At 44.6% G+C, this 21,887-nt stretch overlaps 1 protein-coding gene across 1 annotated transcript in view; it reads right to left on the reverse strand.

The window, feature by feature from the left end:
- The window catches only part of PRKAR2A (protein kinase cAMP-dependent type II regulatory subunit alpha), a 176,663-nt gene extending 156,781 nt beyond the window's left edge, over nt 1-19,882 (reverse strand). The window contains exon 1 of the mRNA XM_030208076.1: nt 19,338-19,882. Within this exon, the coding sequence (XP_030063936.1) occupies nt 19,338-19,602 (265 nt within the window). The 5' untranslated portion in view covers nt 19,603-19,882. The remainder of the gene's footprint in view (nt 1-19,337) is intronic.
- Nucleotides 19,883-21,887: the final 2,005 nt, after the last annotated feature.

Below are 21,887 nucleotides of genomic sequence, written 5' to 3' on the forward strand. Positions count from 1 at the left end.
TGATGCATGGCCCCTAGCCAAGGATTTTCCTTGCAATGACTCAGGAATACAAAATATGGTGAAATCCTTTGGATAACTGCAAATGAAAACTCAAGGTGTTAGATTACTACTACTACTACTACTACTTATTTCTATAGCGCTACTAGACGTATGCAACGCTGTACACTTGAACATGAAGAGACAGTCTTTGCTCGAAAGAGATTACAATCTAATCAGGGCAAATACGGGATAAGGGAATTAATAAGGTGGGATACAAGGATACTGTACAAGTGAATTGGGGGTCCCAATTCTGACTTGAGTTACAAACCTAAAGGCAAGAGGAAACTGTCAGATCAAAAAAAATAATAATAATAAGACAACCCTCTTATTGTGGCATCCTGATGTCTCCAAAGCAGTTTATAGAAAATCTCCTTAAATCTGGTAACCTAAAACTCTTTGGCTGAATTGCCTAATATTCTGTTCTTATCTGAGATAAAGGATGTTTTAGATCCTGAAAACTGGTCAAAAATCTACATTTAGTCCAATAAAAAGTTTTAACACCTTTATATATGTTTTATTAACCTGTATTTCTATACTAACAGAGAAGTTTCACATGTGCCATTCATTAGACCACTAAGAGAACACTGTATGAAAAGGAAATGCATACTGGAAACACAATTGCTCATATATTTCAGAATATGGAGAAGTATCACAGAGCTCATCACATCAGAATACACATCAAATAAGGACAACACCAGGAGCCCAGGATCCAGTCAGCATGTTTTCCTTCTCTGGACTTTTTATCTATCACTAGTAAAAAAGGTCCGTTTCTGAAACAAATGAAACAGGCGCTAGCAAGGTTTTCCTCGGAGTGTGTATGTTTGAGAGAGTGTGCGAATGTGTGTGTGTGACAGAGAGTGAGACTGGGTGCGAGTGTGTCTGTGAGAGAGAGTGTGTGTGAGCATAAGTGTGTGCGCCAGGGCCCCCGTCCCTCCCTCCGAGTTCCAGGGTCATTGTCCCCTCCCCTCCCTCCGAGTTCCAGGGTTGTTGTCCCCCTCCCTCCCTCCGAGTTCCAGGGTTGTTGTCCCCTTCCCTCCCTCCGAGTTCCAGGGTCATTGTCCCCTCCCTGCCTCCCTCCGAGTTTCAGGGTCCCCTCCCTCCCTTGCATTATGCTCTCTCCCCTGCATTCATCCATATGCAGGCAACGTCCTCTGTGCCTTGCCCCCTCCATCCATCCATGTGCAGCATCTCTCCCCTGCCCCCTCCCTCCTCCCCTCCGAGTTCCAGTGTCCCCTTCCCTTCCCCCTTCCATTTCCAGGGTCCCCCCTCCCTCCCAGTTCCAGGGTCCCATGGAACTGGGAGGGAGGGGGGACGGAGAACGTTGGGAGGAGTGACGTCAGCAGGTGGTTACAATCCCAGTGACACACATTGGAACGTTGGAGGAGTGATGTCAGCAAGTGGTTACGATCCCAGTGAGACACATTGGAATGTTGGAGGAGCAAATTATTATATTAGATTCTTTCCTTCACACAAAAATCTCCCTCTAAACACATACCAGGAAAAATAAACTACACTGATCCTTAAGTAAGGGAGCATTACAGGTGGTGATCTCATCCTAGAATTTTCCATTTTCAGGTTTGACTGAAATAGGAACAATGCAAAAATTAGAACAGCTTATATAAATGCTTAATTTATAGGTCTACTCAATGGTTCCAGCTCTAATGCTGCACACTACAGCACAAACACTCCATCAGGATCAGATCAAGCCATAAAATCTAGGCACTCTACTAAGTTAGTGTTAACATACTCAGTGAACTGGCTACAGTAGAAAGGGTTATGTTTTTTGTTTTGGCAGGTTGTATAAATTTACAAAAATGTTACTGCAATGTGGTAGATCTCTATGGGTCACGTCTATGGATCTTTGGTTGATGACAGCTAATTGATTTTATCTGTACACATTGCAATCAAACACGATACTAAATATATATATATATATATATGTATGTATATATATATATATATATATATATATATATATATATATACACACACACACACCTAGGGACTCAGGCCCAGAGAAGAGAACAGTGGCTTATGGGACAGCATTTACTGGCTTGCAAGCACTTGCTAAGGATACAGGCATGAAAGCATCACCCTTTTTCTTTGGCCAAAGAGTATCTTCAAACCCCCGAACTTGCTCTTTGAAAAGGGAGGTTTGTAGAAGTTGCCAAAAGAGAAAATGGATAAAAGACCATTTACAAGAAGCTTAGCTTTTATACTTCTCAAAATACCACCTCACAGATGCTCCATGCAGAGGCACCAACACACATGATGGCAGAGAACATACATCTCACAAACTGCTTCCTCAAATATTTTGGCCTAGTAGTTCCCTCCTACTCCTTGAGATTGCAGCTTGATCAAATTGACCTCTATTGAGCTAGGGCACCATGAAATTCTATTAGCATCTACCCATGTTTTTTTCTCTTATTAAAATACTCATTCCATCTCATGCAGCCTATCCAGTGAACAATTCTTACTTCATTAGATGTTGGCACTGCAGAATGACTGACCCCCCCCCCCCCCCCCCGCCCCCCCCCCCCCCCCCCACACACACAAAGGATTACCTTACTCTTCTGTCAGACAAATTTTGACTTAAACTCTTCAAAACACCAGGGTCACCTTATCTATGAGTCATTCTCATCAATGCTATAGCACTCTTGCTATTGTTAGCTTTATGGAAGTACAATAGACAGAAGCTGGCTGTGCTGACATTAGAGAATTGAGTCAGTGCTATCTATATATGTCCCTGGTGTGGGAAGAACTCCTGATTCAGGGTGATTGTGCAGTGTTCAAATTTAAATAGAAGAGGTTTGGAGGAGGTAGCAAGAAAGACTGGGGTGTGATAAAAATAAATAATAGTGATTGCTTAAAATCTGTAAATGTTCTGGCTGGTAAAACGTTTATGCTGACCATGTACACTGAGAGGAAGGCATGCCTGCAGGAAATTTGCAGTACTATTACCAGGAGTCCTGGAGACAGCAAAAGGCCACTTGATTAAGCCTACTGCTTGAACCATCAGCCAAAGAGGAAGTTTAGATGAGACTGGCTTGAAAAGAGCTGGTGAGTGAATTCTGATTTTCTTTTACCAAACAAAAATAAAAAGCAAACTGGAAGGTGTGTAAGCGCTGAGAAATACTGATTCCTGAATAAAACATTCTCTTTGGATATAAAGGTTGAGTGATTTGTGAAAATATCCTAGAACATTTTGCTTTAATGAACTTACAAATTTAAGGGGAGGGGGGTGAATCCAACTTAATTGAAGACTTAATCAGTGAGGGAAAATATGTAATCCTCACAAACCAAAATCTGATGATTTAGCTTAAAGCCAGAAGAAAGCCAGTCTGTTCTGAACCCTGTTAAAATCTGTGAAGCTGTGCGTTATGGGAAAGGGGAAAGGCAGGGAGATGCTAGAGGAGGGGGGGGGGGGGGGAAAGCAATGTTGGACCTGGAGGGGAGGGATACAAAGGGAGCAATGTAAGACTCAGCCTCGACTTTATACACAGGTCACAGCATTTTTGGCTATTTTGAGTCCTAAAACTGCTCTCGATTTAAACACGAGATTGAGTTATAGTTGAGTATATAGAGTAATGTTCTCAGTGCAGCGTCTTCAACCTTTGTGACCTGAGGAGCAGATGACCTGCCCAGGAATGGAGTTCAAGTTTTCTGTATGGCCACCTGAAACATTAAGAATAAACCACTGAGTCAGCCCTGTTTGGTTGTTTTTTGGGGCGAGGTTGCACCTTTTTTTTTTTTTTTTTTTTAGTTCACAGATTCTTTTAAGTTTTTAAGGCAACATAAGTTCACCCCTCAAAAAGTAGGATGTTATAATAAAACCTTTGCTGCCATAGCACAGAAAAGGCCGTCTTTTTCGAAGGCCATACAAAAAACAATACCAAGGAGGGATACAAAGAGGAGAAAGTATTATAAAACTGAACTGGGCTATTATACATTTCAAAGCAAAGTATCTGTCAGTAGCAACAGCTCAGGAGGTTAACAGAAAAATCACAAGCTGATTACAGCCAACCTTCCAAAACCTGTACTGATCACCCACAGTCATTATGGTTTTCAGGATATCCACAATGAATATACATTTTTAAAAAATCTGCATACACTGGAGATATGCGTTTATATATATATATATATATATATATATATATGGGGGGGGGATTTCTGCTTTCGTAGTTATTTTAAGTTTGCTGCATATATAGTGAAGAAAAAGAAAAGAAGGGAATTAGGTTCTTACCTTGGTAATTTTCTTTCCTTTAGTCATAGCAGATGAAGCCATTACGTATGGGTTGTGTCCATCAACCAGCAGGGGGAGATAGAGAGCACTCAACTTTTCACAGTGCCTCATGGCCAGCTAGCTCTACTGCCTCTTCAGTATTTGAAGCTTCCAAAGCAGTATAACAAACCACAATGGGAATAACATGAACTTTCCTCACAGCGAACGATGGCCCCATAACAAGGGCATGAACTCAAAAGGAGGGAATGAACACATCCTCCTGGAGGGAATAAACTCGTCCTCCTCTTTGTATTTATGGAGGGAAAACACACATCCTCCTGGAGGGAATGAACTCAACCTCCTACACATGAACTGGAGGGAATGAACTCATCCTCCTATAAGTGAACAAGAATCCTGAAGACTGTTTTCCAACTTTCTCCCAAGGAAGGATTAGAACTTCAGGAAACAAGAACAGAACCTGAAACAGATTCAAATCATACAGAAAATCATACAGGGAGGGCTCATGGCTTCATCTGGTATGACTAAAGGAAAGAAAATTACCAAGGTAAGAACCTAATTTTCCCTTCCTTGTCATCAAGCAGATGAAGCCATTACGTATGGGATGTATCAAAGCAATCCCTATAAAGGATGGGAACAAGTCACACCACGCGCTAGCACTTGTGCTCCAAAACGCGCATCCCTCCTAGCAGCCACATCCAACCTGTAATGTCAGGCAAATGAGAGCTTCGAAGCCCATGTGCTGCACTGCAAATCTCATGAAGAGAGAGTGCTCCACAGTTTCAGCCCAAGAGGAAGAAATCGCTCTTGTAGAATGTGCCTTAAAGGCTACAGGCGGAGGCTGGCCGGCAAGCAGATAAGCTGAAAAGATAGCTTCTTTGAGCCAGCGGGCAATAGTGGCTTTAGACGCTGGAGACCTTCTGCGAGAACCTGATAGTAAAACAAACAAATGATCAGAGGTCCTGAAAGAATTAGTAACTTGCAGATACTGCAGCAGAGTCCTGCGCACATCCAACAGGTGCAACTGGCCAAAGGATTCTGGAAACTCCTCCTTAACAAAAGAGGGTAAAAAATAGGCTGGTGTAGGTGAAACGCTGAAACCACTTTAGGCATGAAGGAAGGCACGGTACGAACCGTGACCCCGGACTCTGAAAATTGCAGAAATGGGTCTCGACAGGACAGCGCCTGGAGTTCTGACACCCGTCTCGACGAAGTAATGGCCACCAGAAAAACGGCCTTTAGTGTCAAATCTTTCTCTGAAGCTCGCCAAAGCGGCTCAAAAGGAGAACCCTGCAGAGCCTTCAAAATTAGCCCCAGGTTCCAAGCTGGACAAGGTGCCCGCACGGGAGGACAGAGCCAAAGCACCCCTCTAAGAAACCGTGCCACATCTGGTTGAGCAGCTAAAGACACGCCTGCAACCTTACCATGAAGGAAGGCCAATGCTGCCACTTGCACCCGCAGGGAATTATAGGCCAAGCTTTTTTTGTACACCCTCCTGCAAAATGTCCAGAATCGGCGAGACAGGAGCCCGCATGGGTGTGATCGCTTTTGAAACACACCAAGCCTCAACTGGCACCAGATCCTGGCATAAGCCACGGAAGTGGACCGCTTGCGGGCCTGCAGGAGAGTGGAAATAACATTATTGGAATAGCCTTTGCCTCTCAATTGCGCCCTCTCAATCGCCATGCCTTAAGACCAAAACGGCAGGCGTCCTCCATGGCCACCGGTCCATGCGACAACAGGTTTGGTACCAGAGGTAAAGGAAGGGGAGCCTCCCCTAGCATCTGTCGGAGGTCCGCATACCAAGGCCCCCTGGGCCAATCCGGGGCGATGAGGACCACTTCTCCTGGGTGAAGCCAAATCCGCAGGAGCACACGCCCTATCAAAGACGACGGAAGGAACACATACCAGAGGCCCAGAGACCAGGGTTGAGCCAAGGCATCCAACCCGGCTGAGCGAGAATCTCTCTGTCTGCTGAAAAGCACGGGACTTTGGCAGTTGAGCTTGTCGCCATAAGATCCATTACGGGCTTGCCCCATTTGGCACATATCTGCAGGAATACTTAGTCTGCCAGTTCCCATTCCGCTGGATCGATTTGATGCCTGCTTAGATAATCGGCTTGCATGTTGCTCTGACCTGCAATGTGAGCTGCCGACAGAAACTGTAGATGCAGCTCGGCCCAGTAGCAAATCTGTTCGGCCTGCGCGGCCAGCGCTCTGCACTGAGTGCCGCCTTGTCAGTTTATGTAGGCCACTGTTGTCGTGTTGTCCGACATCACTCTGACAGCCAATCCTTCCAGGGTCACTTGAAAGGCCAGAAGCGCCTGAAACACCGCTTTCTAGGCGATTGATGGACCACTCCGACTTGTCGGGTGTCCAAAGACCCTGGGCATGCTTCCCCTTGCAATGTGCGCCCCAGCCCTTCAGGCTGGCATCTGTCACCACTAGGCACCAATCGGGGAGCGCCAGCAGCATTCCTCGCCGCTGCATGCTGTCTGAGAGCCACCAATCCATGTTGAGTCGGGCCGCAGGGAGCCAAGAGAGTCTGCATTGATAATCCTGAGATACTGGAGACCATCGTTAAAGCAGGGAATACTGCAGAGGTCTCAGGTGCGCTCTTGCCCAGCACACCAAATCCAAGGTGGCCGTCATCGATCCCAACAGCTGGACAATGTCCCAAGCTCGCGGGCGGGGCATCCTCAGGAGCAGATGGACCTGATTCTGAAGCTTGCACAGCCTTTGCTTGGGTAGGAATACATATCCCGGGTCTGTGTCGAACCGTGCCCCCAAATATTCTAGAGATTGCGAGGGAGTCAGGTGACTTTTGGCTACATTGACGACCCAGCCCAGAGATTGCAGTACTGAGACCACTCTGGCTGTAGCTTGATGGCTCTCTGTTGCGAAGTCCGCTCTGATGAGCCAGTCGTCTAGGTACAGGTGAACCCGGATACCTTCTCGCCTGAGAAAAGCAGCTACTACCACCATTACCTTGGAAAAGGTTCGGGGAGCTGTGGCGAGGCCAAAAGGCAAGGCCCGAAACTGGAAATGTTTTCCCATCACCGCAAACCGCAGAAACCTCGGTGCGGGGGCCAAATTGGAAGGTGCAAGGAAGCTTCTTTCAGGTCCAGAAACATGAGAAACTCTCCTGGCTGTACCGCCGCATTGACGGAGCGCAGGGTTCCATGTGAAAATGCCGCACTCTTAGGGACTTGTTAATTCTTTTAAGTCCAGAATAGGGCGAAAAGACCCACCTTTTCGCGGCACCACAAAGTAAATGAAGTAGCGGCCGCAGCCGAAATCGGCAGGAGGCACCGGGGAAACTGCCCCAATGTGAATCAAGCTTTGTAAGGTCTCCTCTACCGCCGCCTGTTTGGGCGGCAGAACCGCATCGGGACTCCACAAACACGTCTCTTATCGGGGCATCGAATTCTATTCGGTATCCTTCTCTGATCAGGTCCAAGACCCACTGATCTGAGGTAATCTTGGCCCACTACTCAAGAAAGAGGGAAAGACGTCCTCCTATAACAGGAATCGAGGAGGGGGCCGGCGCTCCATCATTGAGAGGGTCGCCCTTGAACTCCAGGTCTTGAGCCTGCTGCTGCGAAACGTTTGTCCAAGCGAAAGGAGTTCCTCTGCTGAAAACCAGCCACGAGAAGTGGACCCAGCAGAATTCCCCGGGCGGTACCTTCTAGCTTCACGGAAGCGAGGTCTATAAGAGGAGTGAACCGCCTGACCCTTGGAGGGAGGCCGCGGCCTATCCTCGGGCAAGCGCTGGGGTTTAGCATCTCCCAGGCCTTTCACAATTTTCTCCAACTCCTCACCCAACAGGCGAAGGCCTTGAAAGGGCAACTTCACCAACCTTTGCTTAGAGGCCATGTCCGCCACCCAATGCCTTAGCCACAGAAGACGGCAAGCCGCCACTGCTACAGCCATCTGTTTAGCCGAAGCTCTGACAATATCATAAAGGGCAAGGCCGACTCCATTCGCGGAGCCACTTCAGACAAGGGCTCCGCTCCATCACCGGGCTGTTCCACTGCCTGTTGCAACCATGCCAGGCAGGCTCCAGCAGCATAACAACTGAAAGACGCCCGAATAGTAAGACCAGCAATTTCAAAGGACCGTTTTAAGTGCTGGTTCCAGTCTACGGTCTTGCATGTCATTCAGGGCAAACACCTCCTTCAACCGGGAGGGTAGTTCTCTTTGTCACAGCAGTGACTAGGGCATCCACCTTAGGCATTGCAAAGCGAGCCAAATGCTCCTCACTCAGAGGGAATAATTGCCCCATAGCCCTGGAAACTTTCAAAGGTCCTTCGGGGTCAGCCCATTGAGCTGAAATAAGCTCTTGGATGGAGTCATGCAAAGGAACGGCTTGAGCAGGTTTTTTGGTACTTGCCACACTTGGAACAGCGCTTAACACTCTACATAAGTACATAAGTACATAAGTAGTGCCATACTGGGAAAGACCAAAGGTCCATCTAGCCCAGCATCCTGTCACCGACAGTGGCCAATCCAGGTCAAGGGCACCTGGCACGCTCCCCAAACGTAAAAACATTCCAGACAAGTTATACCTAAAATGCGGAATTTTTCCAAGTCATTTAATAGCGGTCTATGGACTTGTCCTTTAGGAATCTATCTAACCCCTTTTTAAACTCCGTCAAGCTAACCGCCCGTACCACGTTCTCCGGCAACGAATTCCTGAGTCTAATTACACGTTGGGTGAAGAAACATTTTCTCCGATTCGTTTTAAATTTACCACACTGTAGCTTCAACTCATGCCCTCTAGTCCTAGTATTTTTGGATAGCGTGAACAGTCGCTTCACATCCACCCGATCCATTCCACTCATTATTTTATACACTTCTATCATATCTCCCCTCAGCCGTCTCTTCTCCAAGCTGAAAAGCCCTAGTCTTCTCAGCCTCTCTTCATAGGAAAGTCGTCCCATCCCCACTATCATTTTCGTCGCCCTTCGCTGTACCTTTTCCAATTCTACTATATCTTTTTTGAGATACGGAGACCAGTACTGAACACAATACTCCAGGTGCGGTCGCACCATGGAGCGATACAACGGCATTATAACATCCGCACACCTGGACTCCATACCCTTCCTAATAACACCCAACATTCTATTCGCTTTCCTAGCCGCAGCAGCACACTGAGCAGAAGGTTTCAGCGTATCATCGACGACGACACCCAGATCCCTTTCTTGATCCGTAACTCCTAACGCGGAACCTTGCAAGACGTAGCTATAATTCGGGTTCCTCTTACCCACATGCATCACTTTGCACTCTCTGCAGCCATTGTTGAAAAAACGGCGGAAAATTCAAAATGGCAGCTTCGCGCCAAAAACGTCCCGATCGCGGGCCCTCCCCAGAGGAGTCAGAAAACACTCTTACCTCACTGGACCGAGTATACAAGCTCCGGTCATGCTGTAGAAACTGAAGAAAACCTCTTGCTTTTTTCTTTCTTTTTTTTTTAACGCTGTGAGGAAAGTAGAGAAAACAGCAAAAGAGGCAATCAAATCAACTCCGGAGGTACAGAACAGTGGGAAAGGCAGGGAAAGGTGAACCAATGTGCCTGCATCCACCAAGTATAGAGTGGGAAAGAGCAGGGAAAAGTGAAACTAATGTGCTCACATCCACTGGGGGGATGGGTAAGGCAGGGAAAGGACTAACCTAGGTGCCCTTAAAGTGACGCTGCTATAGCCTCTAACACCCCGGCTAACAACTGGCAAGCCAGGAGCCACCCCCCAGGCAGATTTTTTAAGGAGCTTGATCAAGCTGCAACCACCCTGCTTAGGGAGATAGAGAATACTGAAGAGCTCTATATGTATCTCAATTGGACGAGTAGCCTCATGGTTAGTGCAGCAGCATGAGAACCAGGTTCAATTCCCACTGCTGACTCTGGGCAAGTCCTATTGTGGATTAAAAACTGGTTGAAGCATAGGAAACAGAGAGTGGGGTTAAATGGGCAGTATTCACAATGGAGAAGGGTAGTTAGTGGGGTTCCTAAGGGGTCTGTTCTAGGACCACTGCTTTTTAATATATTATAAATGATTTAGAGATGGGAGTAACTAGTGAGGTAATTAAATTTGCTGATGACACAAAGTTATTCAAAGTTGTTAACTCGCGACAGGATTGTGAAAAATTACAGAAGGACCTTACGAGACTGGGAGGCTAGATGGCAGATGACGTTTAATGTGAGCAAGTGCAAGGTGATGCATGTGGGAAAAAAAGAACCCGAATTATAGCTACGTCATGCAAGGTTCCACGTTAGGAGTTACGGACCAAGGATCTTGGTGTCGTCGTCAATAATACACTGAAACCTTCTGCTCAGTGTGCTGCTGTGGCTCGGAAAGCGAATAGAATGTTGGGTATTATTAGAAAAGGTATGGAAAACAGGTGTGAGAATGTTATAATGCCGTTATATCGCTCCATGGTGCGACTGCACCTTGAGTATTGTGTTCAATTCTGGTCGCCGCATCTCAAGAAAGATATAGTGGAATTGGAAAAGGTGCAGCGAAGGGCGACTAAAATGATAGCGGGGATGGGACAACTTCCCTATGAAGAAAAACTAAGGAGGCTAGGGCTATTCAGCTTGGAGAAGAGACGACTGAGGGGAGACATGATAGAGGTATATAAAATAATGAGTGGAGTGGAACAGGTGGATGTGAAGCATCTGTTCACGCTTTCCAAAAATACTAGTACTAGGGGGCATGCAATGAAACTACAGTGTAGTAAATTTAAAACAAATCGGAGAAATGTTTCTTCACCCAACGCGTAATTAAACTTTGGAATTCGTTGCCGGAGAACGTGGTGAAGGGCGGTTAGCTTAGCAGAGTTTAAAAAGGGGTTAGACCGGTTTCCTAAAGAACAAGTCCATAACCACTACTAAAGGGACTTGGGAAAAATCCACAATTCCAGGAATAACATGCAGGTGGGGGGAAGAGGGGTTGGTGGTTGGGAGGCGAGGATAGTGGAGGGCAGACTTACATGGTCGGTACCACAGCCGGTGATGGGAGGCAGGACTGGTGGTTGGGAGGCGGGGAATCCTGCTGGGCAGACTTATACTGGTATGTGCCCTGAAAAAGACAGGTACAAATCAAGGTAAGGTATACACATATGACGTTATCTTGTGGGCAGACTGGATGGACCATGCAGGTCTTTTTCTGCTGCCATCATCTACTATGTTACTATGTATGTACATTTGGGAAGCTTGCCAGGTGCCCTTGGCCTGGATTGGCCGCTGTCGTGGACAGGATGCTGGGCTCAATGGACCTTGGGTCTTTTCCCAGTGTGGCATACTTATGTACTCCATTGCCCCCAGGTACAAAAATCAGTACCTGTACATAATCTGTATTCCACTTCGACTGTAACCACAAAATGCCAGTATATCAAATACCATCCCCTTTCTCTTTCATTGTAGAAATCCTTAAAACCTGACTGGCTATGGGTTGGACCAAGAGATTTGAGAAGCCCTAGTCTACTGCAGCCAGAAGTGCATACTACTCAGAAAGTTTTGAAAAACCATCCAATTTAAGAGAGAGACATTCCAAGGTACTACATTCATACAGAATCAAATTCATAAATTGTATATAAATTGTACTTATATAAAATTTCAAAATAAGAACTTATAACTATCAGTAACTCAAGTAACAAATAAGCTCTAGAAAGAACACTGGCAACTTCCACAACCAAACAAACCAGAAATGTGGTGGATGGCAGTCAAAAATGTATTTGTATGATTTACAAAACAATTTACAATTTCAATCACTTCTTTTGTGAACCAGTCCTTGGATTACCAAGACCTGAATGAATTAATATACCAAGAAGGTAGACATATGTAAGTTAACTGCATACGTGTAATGGCCATAGAGAACATGTATTTAAGGTTATTTGCTATTTAAAAAAAAAATTTCCTTTCACTGTTTACCTCTATGCTGTGTTAAAGGCTTCCCACTCTAGTGAACTCTGCTTGGTTATTATATTATGGCTCTTAGACCTGTTCAGTGAAGAAATGTACCACTGTTAGATGAGAGTGAAAATCTACTGTAAACTGGTATCTAAAATTATTTTGATATGTTATTTCTTCATGGCCATTTCTGGATTTCATAATTTGAAAACTATATACAGTGCACTCCATTTAAGTGCATGTCGGATAAACGCATGCCGTACTTCGGTCCTGTTTTTGGTGCCATCAATTTCTATGGGGACAAACTTCGTTTTAGTGCACCACTGATAAGTGCAAGATTCACTTATATGCATGGTTTAAGACCACTGCTCTGCAGGAAAGACTGCGATAAGCACACGCACGGAATATAGAAGCCGATGGCGCGTGACAAAGGGGCGGTAAATTTGAAATCTCATTGGTTAACTGCCACAGGCAGAATAAGCGAAAAAATGTTGTTAAAGTGTACACTGGAGTCATCATCGTCGCATAACTGTAAGACTTTAACACTGGCTGAACGAATAGAAGTTCTTAAAAACTTAGAAAACAAAGTCAAGCATCTATTGCTAAAGAATATGGTGTCAATCCCAGTCAAATTTCACGTATCTTGAAGCAAAAAGACCAGCTTCTGGAAGACTGGCAAAACAATACAATACAAATCCACACCAGAAACGTAAACGGGCGGAAAAAGCTGAGGATGTAGAAGATGCTCTTCTTCGTGGTTGTCTCATGTCAGGAGCAGTTTGCTGTCAGTGGTCCACTGCTTATGGAGAAAGTTAATCAGCTAGCTGAAAGTCTTGAACTAACTGAATTCAAAGCCACTGTTGGATGGTTGGAATGCAAATTCATGGATGACTGGGGAAATTTGGAAGCAGTGGCTAAAGAAGTTAGACACTAGAATGCGGGCACAAAAGCGTCAGATTTTGTTGCTTTGTGATAATTGTGCTGCACACAGAGATGATGTCAGACTAACGTCAAGGTGGTCTTCCTGCCACCAAACACTACCTCTCTGATCCAACCTATGGATCAGGGCATAATAGCCAATTTCAAACAGCAATTACCGGGCTCTTGTGCTACGTCGTCTGAAGAGCGTTATGGATGACCAGACTGGCAAGGATTAAACATGCTGTGAACTGGCTCGTAATCTATCACTGTTGGATTCCCTACATATGCAGAAAGAAGCCTGGAATCATGTACACAGGCAACCATTGTGAACTGCTACAAGCGGGCAAGCTTTGTTAGGGATGTGGAGAGGTACGAACAGATGCAGCTGTTGCAAACGTGTCAGATGAACAGGCTATTGACATCCCAGCCTGTGTTACTGAAGAGGAGTTTCATCACTACCTAGCTGTTGATTACGATCTCCAAACAGCTGACGACAGCACTGATGTCCAGATATGTGCCCTATACGCAGGCAACGGCTGATGATGAAACAGATGATGAAATGAGCAGCAAGGCACATGCTGACGAAATTCAACAACCTCCTGTCACTTTTGCAAGAGCGCTGGAGAGTCTCAACACCGTGCGGGCCTATCTGGAGTCCACTGGATGTCAGTGCTATGACAGGTTTTACTGTCTGGCAGTCTATAGAACTCACAGACACAAGAGTGTACAGAGGACTATGACTGATTACACCAAGTAAGCCTAACATCAGTTAATGGAGACTGTATAACGTCAGTTAACTGAGACTGTATACTGTACGTATAATAAACAGTACTGTACATATGTTTATCAGATGTCAAGCTTCTTTGGGTCACAACGGTTAAGTGCACACTCCGGTTAACTGCATGTATTTCTTTGGTCCCAGACCCTTGCACTTAAGCAGATTGCACTGTATTGTATATGTCTGCCCACTTGGTATCATGCAAAGAATCATAATATCCATCAAGAAAGAGGGGTTCTCAACCCAGCCCTTGGGACACACCCAGTCAGTGAGGTTTTCACAATTAATATGCATGAGATTGCATACATAGATTTGCATACAGTGGAGGTAAATTTAACTCATGCCACCCAGACTGGTTTGGTGTATCCCAAGGACTGGGTTGAAAATCCTTGCCTTAGAATATTACCTTAGATTACTGCTGAATCCAATTCCTTTCACCTTCATCCTATGTCTCCTTGTTCCAGAGCTTCCTTTCAGATGGAGGCCCACATTCTGTATTTTTGAAACAGATGTATTTAAATGTGTCATCATATCTCCACTCCCGTGCCTTTCTTTGAAAGTATACCTATTGAGTTTTTATTTTTATCTGCAGGGTTTTGATATACCGCAAATTAAGACCAGAAACACTACGAGCACAGACCAACAGAAGAAGTAGTATAGCCAACATGACTCTTCCAATGGAACCAGGAGACTGATGTAGATTAAAAGGAAATGTTTATTCTGTAAGAGATGGGCATAGCACAGTGTTTCGGAAATAGTGCCTGCCTCAGGAGTCTAGGACAAATATATGGATACACATAAGAAAATCATTTTGGTATATCACACAGCAAAGTTTGAAAAAACACACACACACATATATATATATATATATATATATATATATATATATATATATATATATATATATATATATATATAAAGGAATCAATAAATATCAATAAATATAAAATGTATAAATCAATAAAATACCAGGACAATATAAATAAATCAGGCACTGGGCTAACAAGATAAGTATTTCTTTTTATCATACTGTTTTAAGTTTATAACAGAGAGCCTTATGTTTATACTTTATTGCTGGTTTTAGAAACATTAGTTGTTAGGACATTATTGCACTTTCCACTTGGAGCACGTAGCCCGATTAAAGTGCAAATTTCACCCTTTCAGCGGTTGCCTATGCTGTCACGTGGGTATGTTATATGTCTGAAGGCACTACTCCTTTGGGTGCTTTCTCCTGATTATAGCTGCAGTTTGATGTGTAATGCAAACTTTCACAGGATTAGCTTCTGTGCAAAACTCTTTTTTTTTTTTTTTTTTTAATTATGTACCCACAATACTATGCAGACATCAAATTAACTCCTGCACACTTTTGCTGCATCAGATCCTCAGATCAATGAACAAGGGTCAATAACTTGATCACTGCCTTCTAACATCCATTACATACCAAGGGATCAATGCAAAAAGCCATACAGTAGACCCATATGCCAATAGGTGAGCACATGGCTTTTACTGCAAAATTACAGAGAAAATATACCATGGAAAAGAGAAATATACCATGGAAAAGAGGTAAGTTCATGAGATGCAAATTTAAAAGCGTACAAACTTAAGCACTAATCAGGGAAAGCCCGACGGATGCATTTGCACGAGGTTCAGCATAAAGGACAGCTAGTAGTGTGCACACGTCTGAACAAAAATGACAGCACACATTTGCACATGTGCTGGAATCATATTCCACACAAATATCAGCCTCACAAAAATTTCTTCCACATAAAAATTTTGTAAGGTTAATATTTATATGCAAAACATTCCAGTTCATGCAAAGATATTTTTTCTGCTCAGACCTCCCTACACAGCTATTACCTCCTGTTGTCTTAAATTTTTTGGCACTTTATGGACTGTGATAATAGAAATTGCCATTAAACCCTCTCGACTAACCCTTCTATGCCATCTCAGACCTGGTTGTAATTTCTTGCGCTGTGCATGCTTCAGAATATCCTGTTTACTTCTTTGCAATGTGGTGGAATGCCTAATGGACTCATTACCATGCATATTTATATACTATGTGCCCATGTGTACCACACAATTTAAGGGGCTGATGCAGAAAGCCTTGCGATTGTGAAATTACCAATCCCAAAATAACATGGCACATGGCATGCTATAAACAATGAGCATACAAATTACTGCTGCGTTAAAATCACAGCAGCAATTGGCAGCTTATTGCAAAATGTCACTCTTCCTGTCAATGCCTGAGCCACAGTTGGCTCAAGAACTAACAGGAAGGGTGATTAAAAAAAAACTGCCAGCAGTAGACTATCTGCCCAATCCCCCCTCCCCTTTCACCCAACCAGAACCTGATCCCTCTCCCTCCCAAACTTAAAATTGCTCTAGGCACCAGACATCCCCCCCCCCCCACAACTTTAGAAATACCCAGCGTCTATAGCATCATCCACCCATTAGCCCTGCCTCCCCAACTAAAAGTAATAATTAAAAAAACAAAACAAAATACCTTGGTGTCTAGTGGGGATTCCCCAGCTCCTTAATCAGCCCCCTTCCAGCACTATACCTTAAAATGAGGCAGGAGCAATGCCCACTTGCTTCTGTCTCAGCGTTATCTTCAAAATAGCAGAACCCTGGCCTGTGTGGTGCATCCTAGCATGCACCAGGCATGGTCAATCTGTTATACGAGGGTGAGGGTTGCCCTAGACGGTTGGTGCCCTAAATGCCAGGGAATATGTTTTTTTTTTTAAGTTGGGATGGAGAGGGGGAAGGTTGGTTGGATCCAGTGTCTCTTGTGTTTCCATTAACATTTACTTTGAATACCAGAAAATGGGTGCAAAATCTTAAAGCATCGATTTTACCAATTATGAAAATGAAAGACGCTGAAACACTAAAAATACACCAAAATCCTTACTACAGAGTATACAGGGATGTGAACTCATAGCTATAATTATTTTTTACTATTATTTGTTTTTACATTAACTACATAAGAACATAAGTGTTGCCATACTAGGACAAACCGAAGGTCCATCAAGCCCAGGATCCTGTTTCCAACAGGGGCCAATCTAGGTTACAAGTAGCTGGCAAGATCCCAAAACAGGACAATATAATACATCTTATATTGCTTATCCTAGAAATAAGCAGTGGGTTTTCCCAAGTCCATCTTAACAATAGCTTGTGGACTTTTCTTTTAGAAAGCTATCCAAATCTTTTTTAAACCCCGCTAACTGCTTTTACCATATTCTCTGACAACAAATTCCAGAGTTTAAGTTACATGTAAGTGAAGAAATATTTTCTTCGATTTGTTTTAAATTTACTGCTTTGTGGCTTCATTGTGTGCCCCCCAGTCCTAGTATTTTTGAAAGAGTGAACAAGTGTTCACATCTACCCATTCCACTCCACTCATATTATAGACTTCTTTCATGTCTCCCCTCAGCAGTCTTTTTTCCATGCTGAAGAGCCCTAGCCGCTTTAGCCTTTCCTCATTGGGAAGTCATCCCATCTCCTTTATCTGCATGCCTGATAACCAGGCTAAAAAGGATAGTACTGGAAATAATTGGTACTGTGATATACAGCAAGGAACACTGTCATATATGCTCTATTACATCTCAACACTAAGGCCCAGATTCGGTAAATGGCACCCAAAAGTTAGGCACTGTTATGATCCATGCTAAGACAACATTCTGTAAAGGGCATTCTACACTGAGCATCCTTTACTGAATACTATAATAACACTGATCACACACGTCTGTCTCTCCCAAAAGCTGGTGTAAATGACTGCTCCCAACTGATGACAGTTGGGTGCAGAAATCTAAGTATTCTATAATATTGCATCTAATTTCCTGGAATGCCCCTCCCATGACCATATCCCCTTTTGAGGTGCATGCTATGAAATTTAGGAATGCATGTTATAGAATAGGGCATTTGCACATGCAACTCCTAATTAGTGCCAATGAACTCCAGTAATTGTTAGCACCTATTTGACTAGTTTACTCTTGCATCTGCAATCTGCATGCAAATTTGAGCAACCTATACAGAATCTGGGTGTAAATACTGGAAGAAGGTTTGGGATATTACAAAGTATCCAATTCATATTGATGAACCGCTTCAGTTTAGTATTATATGAAGATCTTTGGTAATATCTCAATCCATTTCTAAATATAATTCACACCCATTAGATAGATTTATTAGTATTGTAATGGAAATTATCCTTAGACTCATAGAAGCTGGCTCTACAGGTGCCTGAGCAACCACAATATTGAGAAAAAACCTTGTATGTGACCATGGAGGGATTATTCCATTGGGCTTAGCACCCCTGATAATTTTTAAAAGTTGGCTCCTATGCTTAGACTGAAAAAATAATTTCTTATATCCCATTATAACAACTGGTGGAATCTTGTATGCCTGACTTCCAAATCTGCACGGATCCCTGCTCACTTCTCATATGAGAACCTTTTCTTGCTTATTTCCTTTGACATTCAAGTTGTATGAATCTCCATAGACACTTGTGTGCTTTAATTTATGTATTTATTTAGATTTTGCTCACACCTTTTTCAGTAGTAGCTCAAGGTGAGTTACATTTAGGTACACTAGATATTTCTCTGTCCCAGGAGGGCTCACAATCTAAGTTTGTACCTGAGGCAATGGAGAGTTAAGTGACTTGCCCAAGATCACAAGGAGCAGCGGTGGGATTTGAACCAGCCACCTCTGGATTGCAAGACCGGTGCTCCAACCACTAGGCCACTGCTCCACACCCTAATGTTATTAGTTGCTGTTTTGTTTTTCTTAAAATAAAGACACGAACTAAAAGAATACTCCACAGTTCGTAATTTGTAAACGAGGCATCCCTTAAAGCATACTGAGGTCTCTCCCCTGTAATTTGTAAACGAGGCATCCCTTAAAGCATACTGAGGTCTCCCCCCTGCATACCGTGGGAGCCTCAAAACGAAGGCCTCTGGTCACACTCTAGGCAGGGAATACCCAGGATTCACTTTGGCAACTTCCAAATAGATATAGGCACAGAAACACACAAACCTCGATCAGCTGGGGCTAAGGATTATAATTCCATACCAGTTAATTCACACTAAGATATTTCTGTAAACGAGTGCAAGACCCGTGTGCAACTTCTAGTGAGCTTCCCTGGCAGTATACCTAAATTGCATTTCCCCCCCCAACTTTTTCAAGTTCTAGATCCTAGCTCCTTTCAAAAATATGTTCGTGCTCTGCCAATTTTCTGACATTCTCTGATTTCCAGGGGGGGGGGGGGGGGCACGAACGATTTTTTTTCCTTACTTCTTGTTATCTGCAGACACAGTTCATATGGCACAACCGCAAATAACCCGAGGTACAAAACGAATGCAGACAGGCTGAATCAGAGAACCAACCCCCCCCCCCCCGCATACATATATATATATAGGCAGCACCATTTTCGAACCGAAGAAATACATTGAGGCTTACGTTCAAAGTCGGAATCGTCATCGTCGTCCTCGTCCCTTTCTTCTCCGTCGCCGTTGGACTCCGTCTGCATGGGCTCGGCATCGAAGTTCACCCCCTTCGTAAGAGTTTTGAGGCCGCCCCCCGCGCCATCGTGCTCCCGGTTCTCCTTCAGACGCGTGAAATACTGAATCGCAAAGTCCACCAGGTCTGCGGGTCGCTGGCGCAGCACCTCCACCGTGTAGCCCTGCAACAAGTCCGTCAACCCGTGCGGGATCTCGATACTCATCGTCCCCCCCCCCTCTCCGGTTTACCCCGATTCCCTCCACACGCTCACTCAGTCAGTCACACATGCACACTCGCCAACGGAAGGGAGACGTAAACCTCGAAACAAATTTAAAAAAAAAACAAAAAAACGAGGATTTAAAAAATATATGTATATAATCAAATGCTATAATAAAACAAAAATAAAGCTTTCTTATTCCCCCCTCCCCCAACCCTGAGAACCGGCTGCCCGAGAGCAAGAGAGACCCGTCCTGCCCCTCGGCCCGACGCTGGCGCTCGCTCGCTCCCGCCTTGCCACCGTCACATCCAGTCAGTGCACGAGGCCCGCTCTACGCAGGACCAACTGCTACGCAGTACGCACGCGCGCCGACCGCCGTCAACCCAAATTCTCCTCCCCCTCGGCGGGCTCTCCTCATTGGAGCAGGTCAAGGAGGGGGAGGGGTATTGCGCACTGTTTCCGACGTGCCGCTGCGTTGCTGCTGCTGGCTCGGGCCTCTTCGGTTCATGTGGCGCGCAATGAATGGGGTAGATGAAATCCTCCTTGGGGAGAACAGCGGCTATGTTTGGGTACTCGAGGCTCGGGAGCAAACTTTTAATTTTCTGTTTCAGATACTATCGTATAGCCCTTGTGGTAATGCCAAATAAAAAAAAAAGAAAAGGTGTCTATGTTGGGGGGGGGGGGGGGGGGGGGGGGATTTCTTACTACTACTTAACATTTCTAGAGCGCTACTATGGTTACGCAGCGCTGTACAAAATAAAGAAGGACGGGCCCTGCTCAAATGAGCTTACAATCTAAAGAACGAAATGTCAAGTTGGGCAGTCTAGATTTCCTGGGTAGAGGTGTAGAGGTTAGGTGCCGAAGGCAACATTGAAGAGGTGGGCTTTAAGCAGAGATTTGAAGATGGGGAGGGAGGGGGCCTGACGTATGGGCTCGGGGAGTTTGTTCCACGCGTGGGGTGAGGCGAGGCAGAAAGGGCGGAGCCTGGAGTTGGCGGTGGTGGAGAAGGGTACTGAGAGGAGGGATTTGCCTTGAGAGCGGAGGTTACGGGTAGGAACATAAGGGGAGATGAGGTGACAGGTAAGGAGGGGCTGCAGATCGAGTACATTTGTAGGTTAGTAGCAGAAGCTTGACTTGAATGCGGTACCTGATCAGAAGCCAATGAAGTGACTTGAGGAGAGGGGTGATGTGAGTGTATCAGTTCAGGCGGAAGATAAGACATGCAGCAGAGTTCTGAACGGACTGAAGGGGGATAGGTGGCTAAGTGGGAGACCAGTGAGGAGTAGGTTGCAGTAGTCAAGGCGAGAGGTAACGAGAGAGTGGATGAGAGTTCGGGGTGGTGTGCTCAGAGAGGAAAGGGCGGATTTTGCTAATGTTATAGAGGAAGAAGCGACAGGTCTTGGCTATCTGCTGGATGTGCGCAGAGAAGGAGAGGGAGGAGTCGAAGATGACACCGAGGTTGCGGGCAGATGAGACGGGGACCGATGAGGGGTGTTATCAACTGAGATAGAGAGTGGAGGTAGAGGAGAAGTGGGTTTGGCCTTGGTACCGCCATATGACAGACGCGTGGTTGATTGGGGAATTTTGATGTTCACAAAAAAAAAACGGTACATGAACATGTTATTTATGTTCTTGCATATACTAAAAATAGGGAGCGAGCCTAAAAGTTCGTTTCATGTCCCAGGTTTTGCTTTGCTTAGTAACTTAGGATCTTAACCTGGTATTAGCATAGCTCCTGTTTTATATACCGAGAGCTAATTATCACTGGGGTTGACAGTAGTGGCCGTTTTATCATTTATTAAACGATGATATACCCGCCTAACTTGTACAAAACAAAGCGATTTACAATAATTTCTCCCCTTAAAGCATGCTGTTTTTAGCACAGGTCCCATTTTTATACAGTGAGAGCTAATCGCTAATAACTGGGGTTAATTATAAAATAACACATCTTAACGTATGTTGATAGTACAGGGCCCTTTTTATGCAGTGAGACCTAGTTATTAATAATCCGAGTTAAGAGTAAAATAACCTGCCTGACCAAAAGCCCATCCTTTTTATGCAGTGAGACCCTAGTTGCAAATAACCCAGGTTAATAATGAAATACCTGTCTTTTAACAGTAGCTGTCATTGATAAGGGAAAGAGGATGGGATCTGATATGTAAACTGCTTATTGTAATCATATAAAGGTGCTATATGCAGGTACTTATTTTGTACCTAGGGCAATGGAGGGTTAAGAGGCAGGAGGATCTGGATCTTATGAGGTGTTCTTCCAGTTGAGCAGTCCCTGGTCT

Source organism: Microcaecilia unicolor, chromosome 6 (genome assembly GCF_901765095.1).
Source record: "Microcaecilia unicolor chromosome 6, aMicUni1.1, whole genome shotgun sequence".
Lineage (NCBI taxonomy): Eukaryota > Metazoa > Chordata > Amphibia > Gymnophiona > Siphonopidae > Microcaecilia > Microcaecilia unicolor.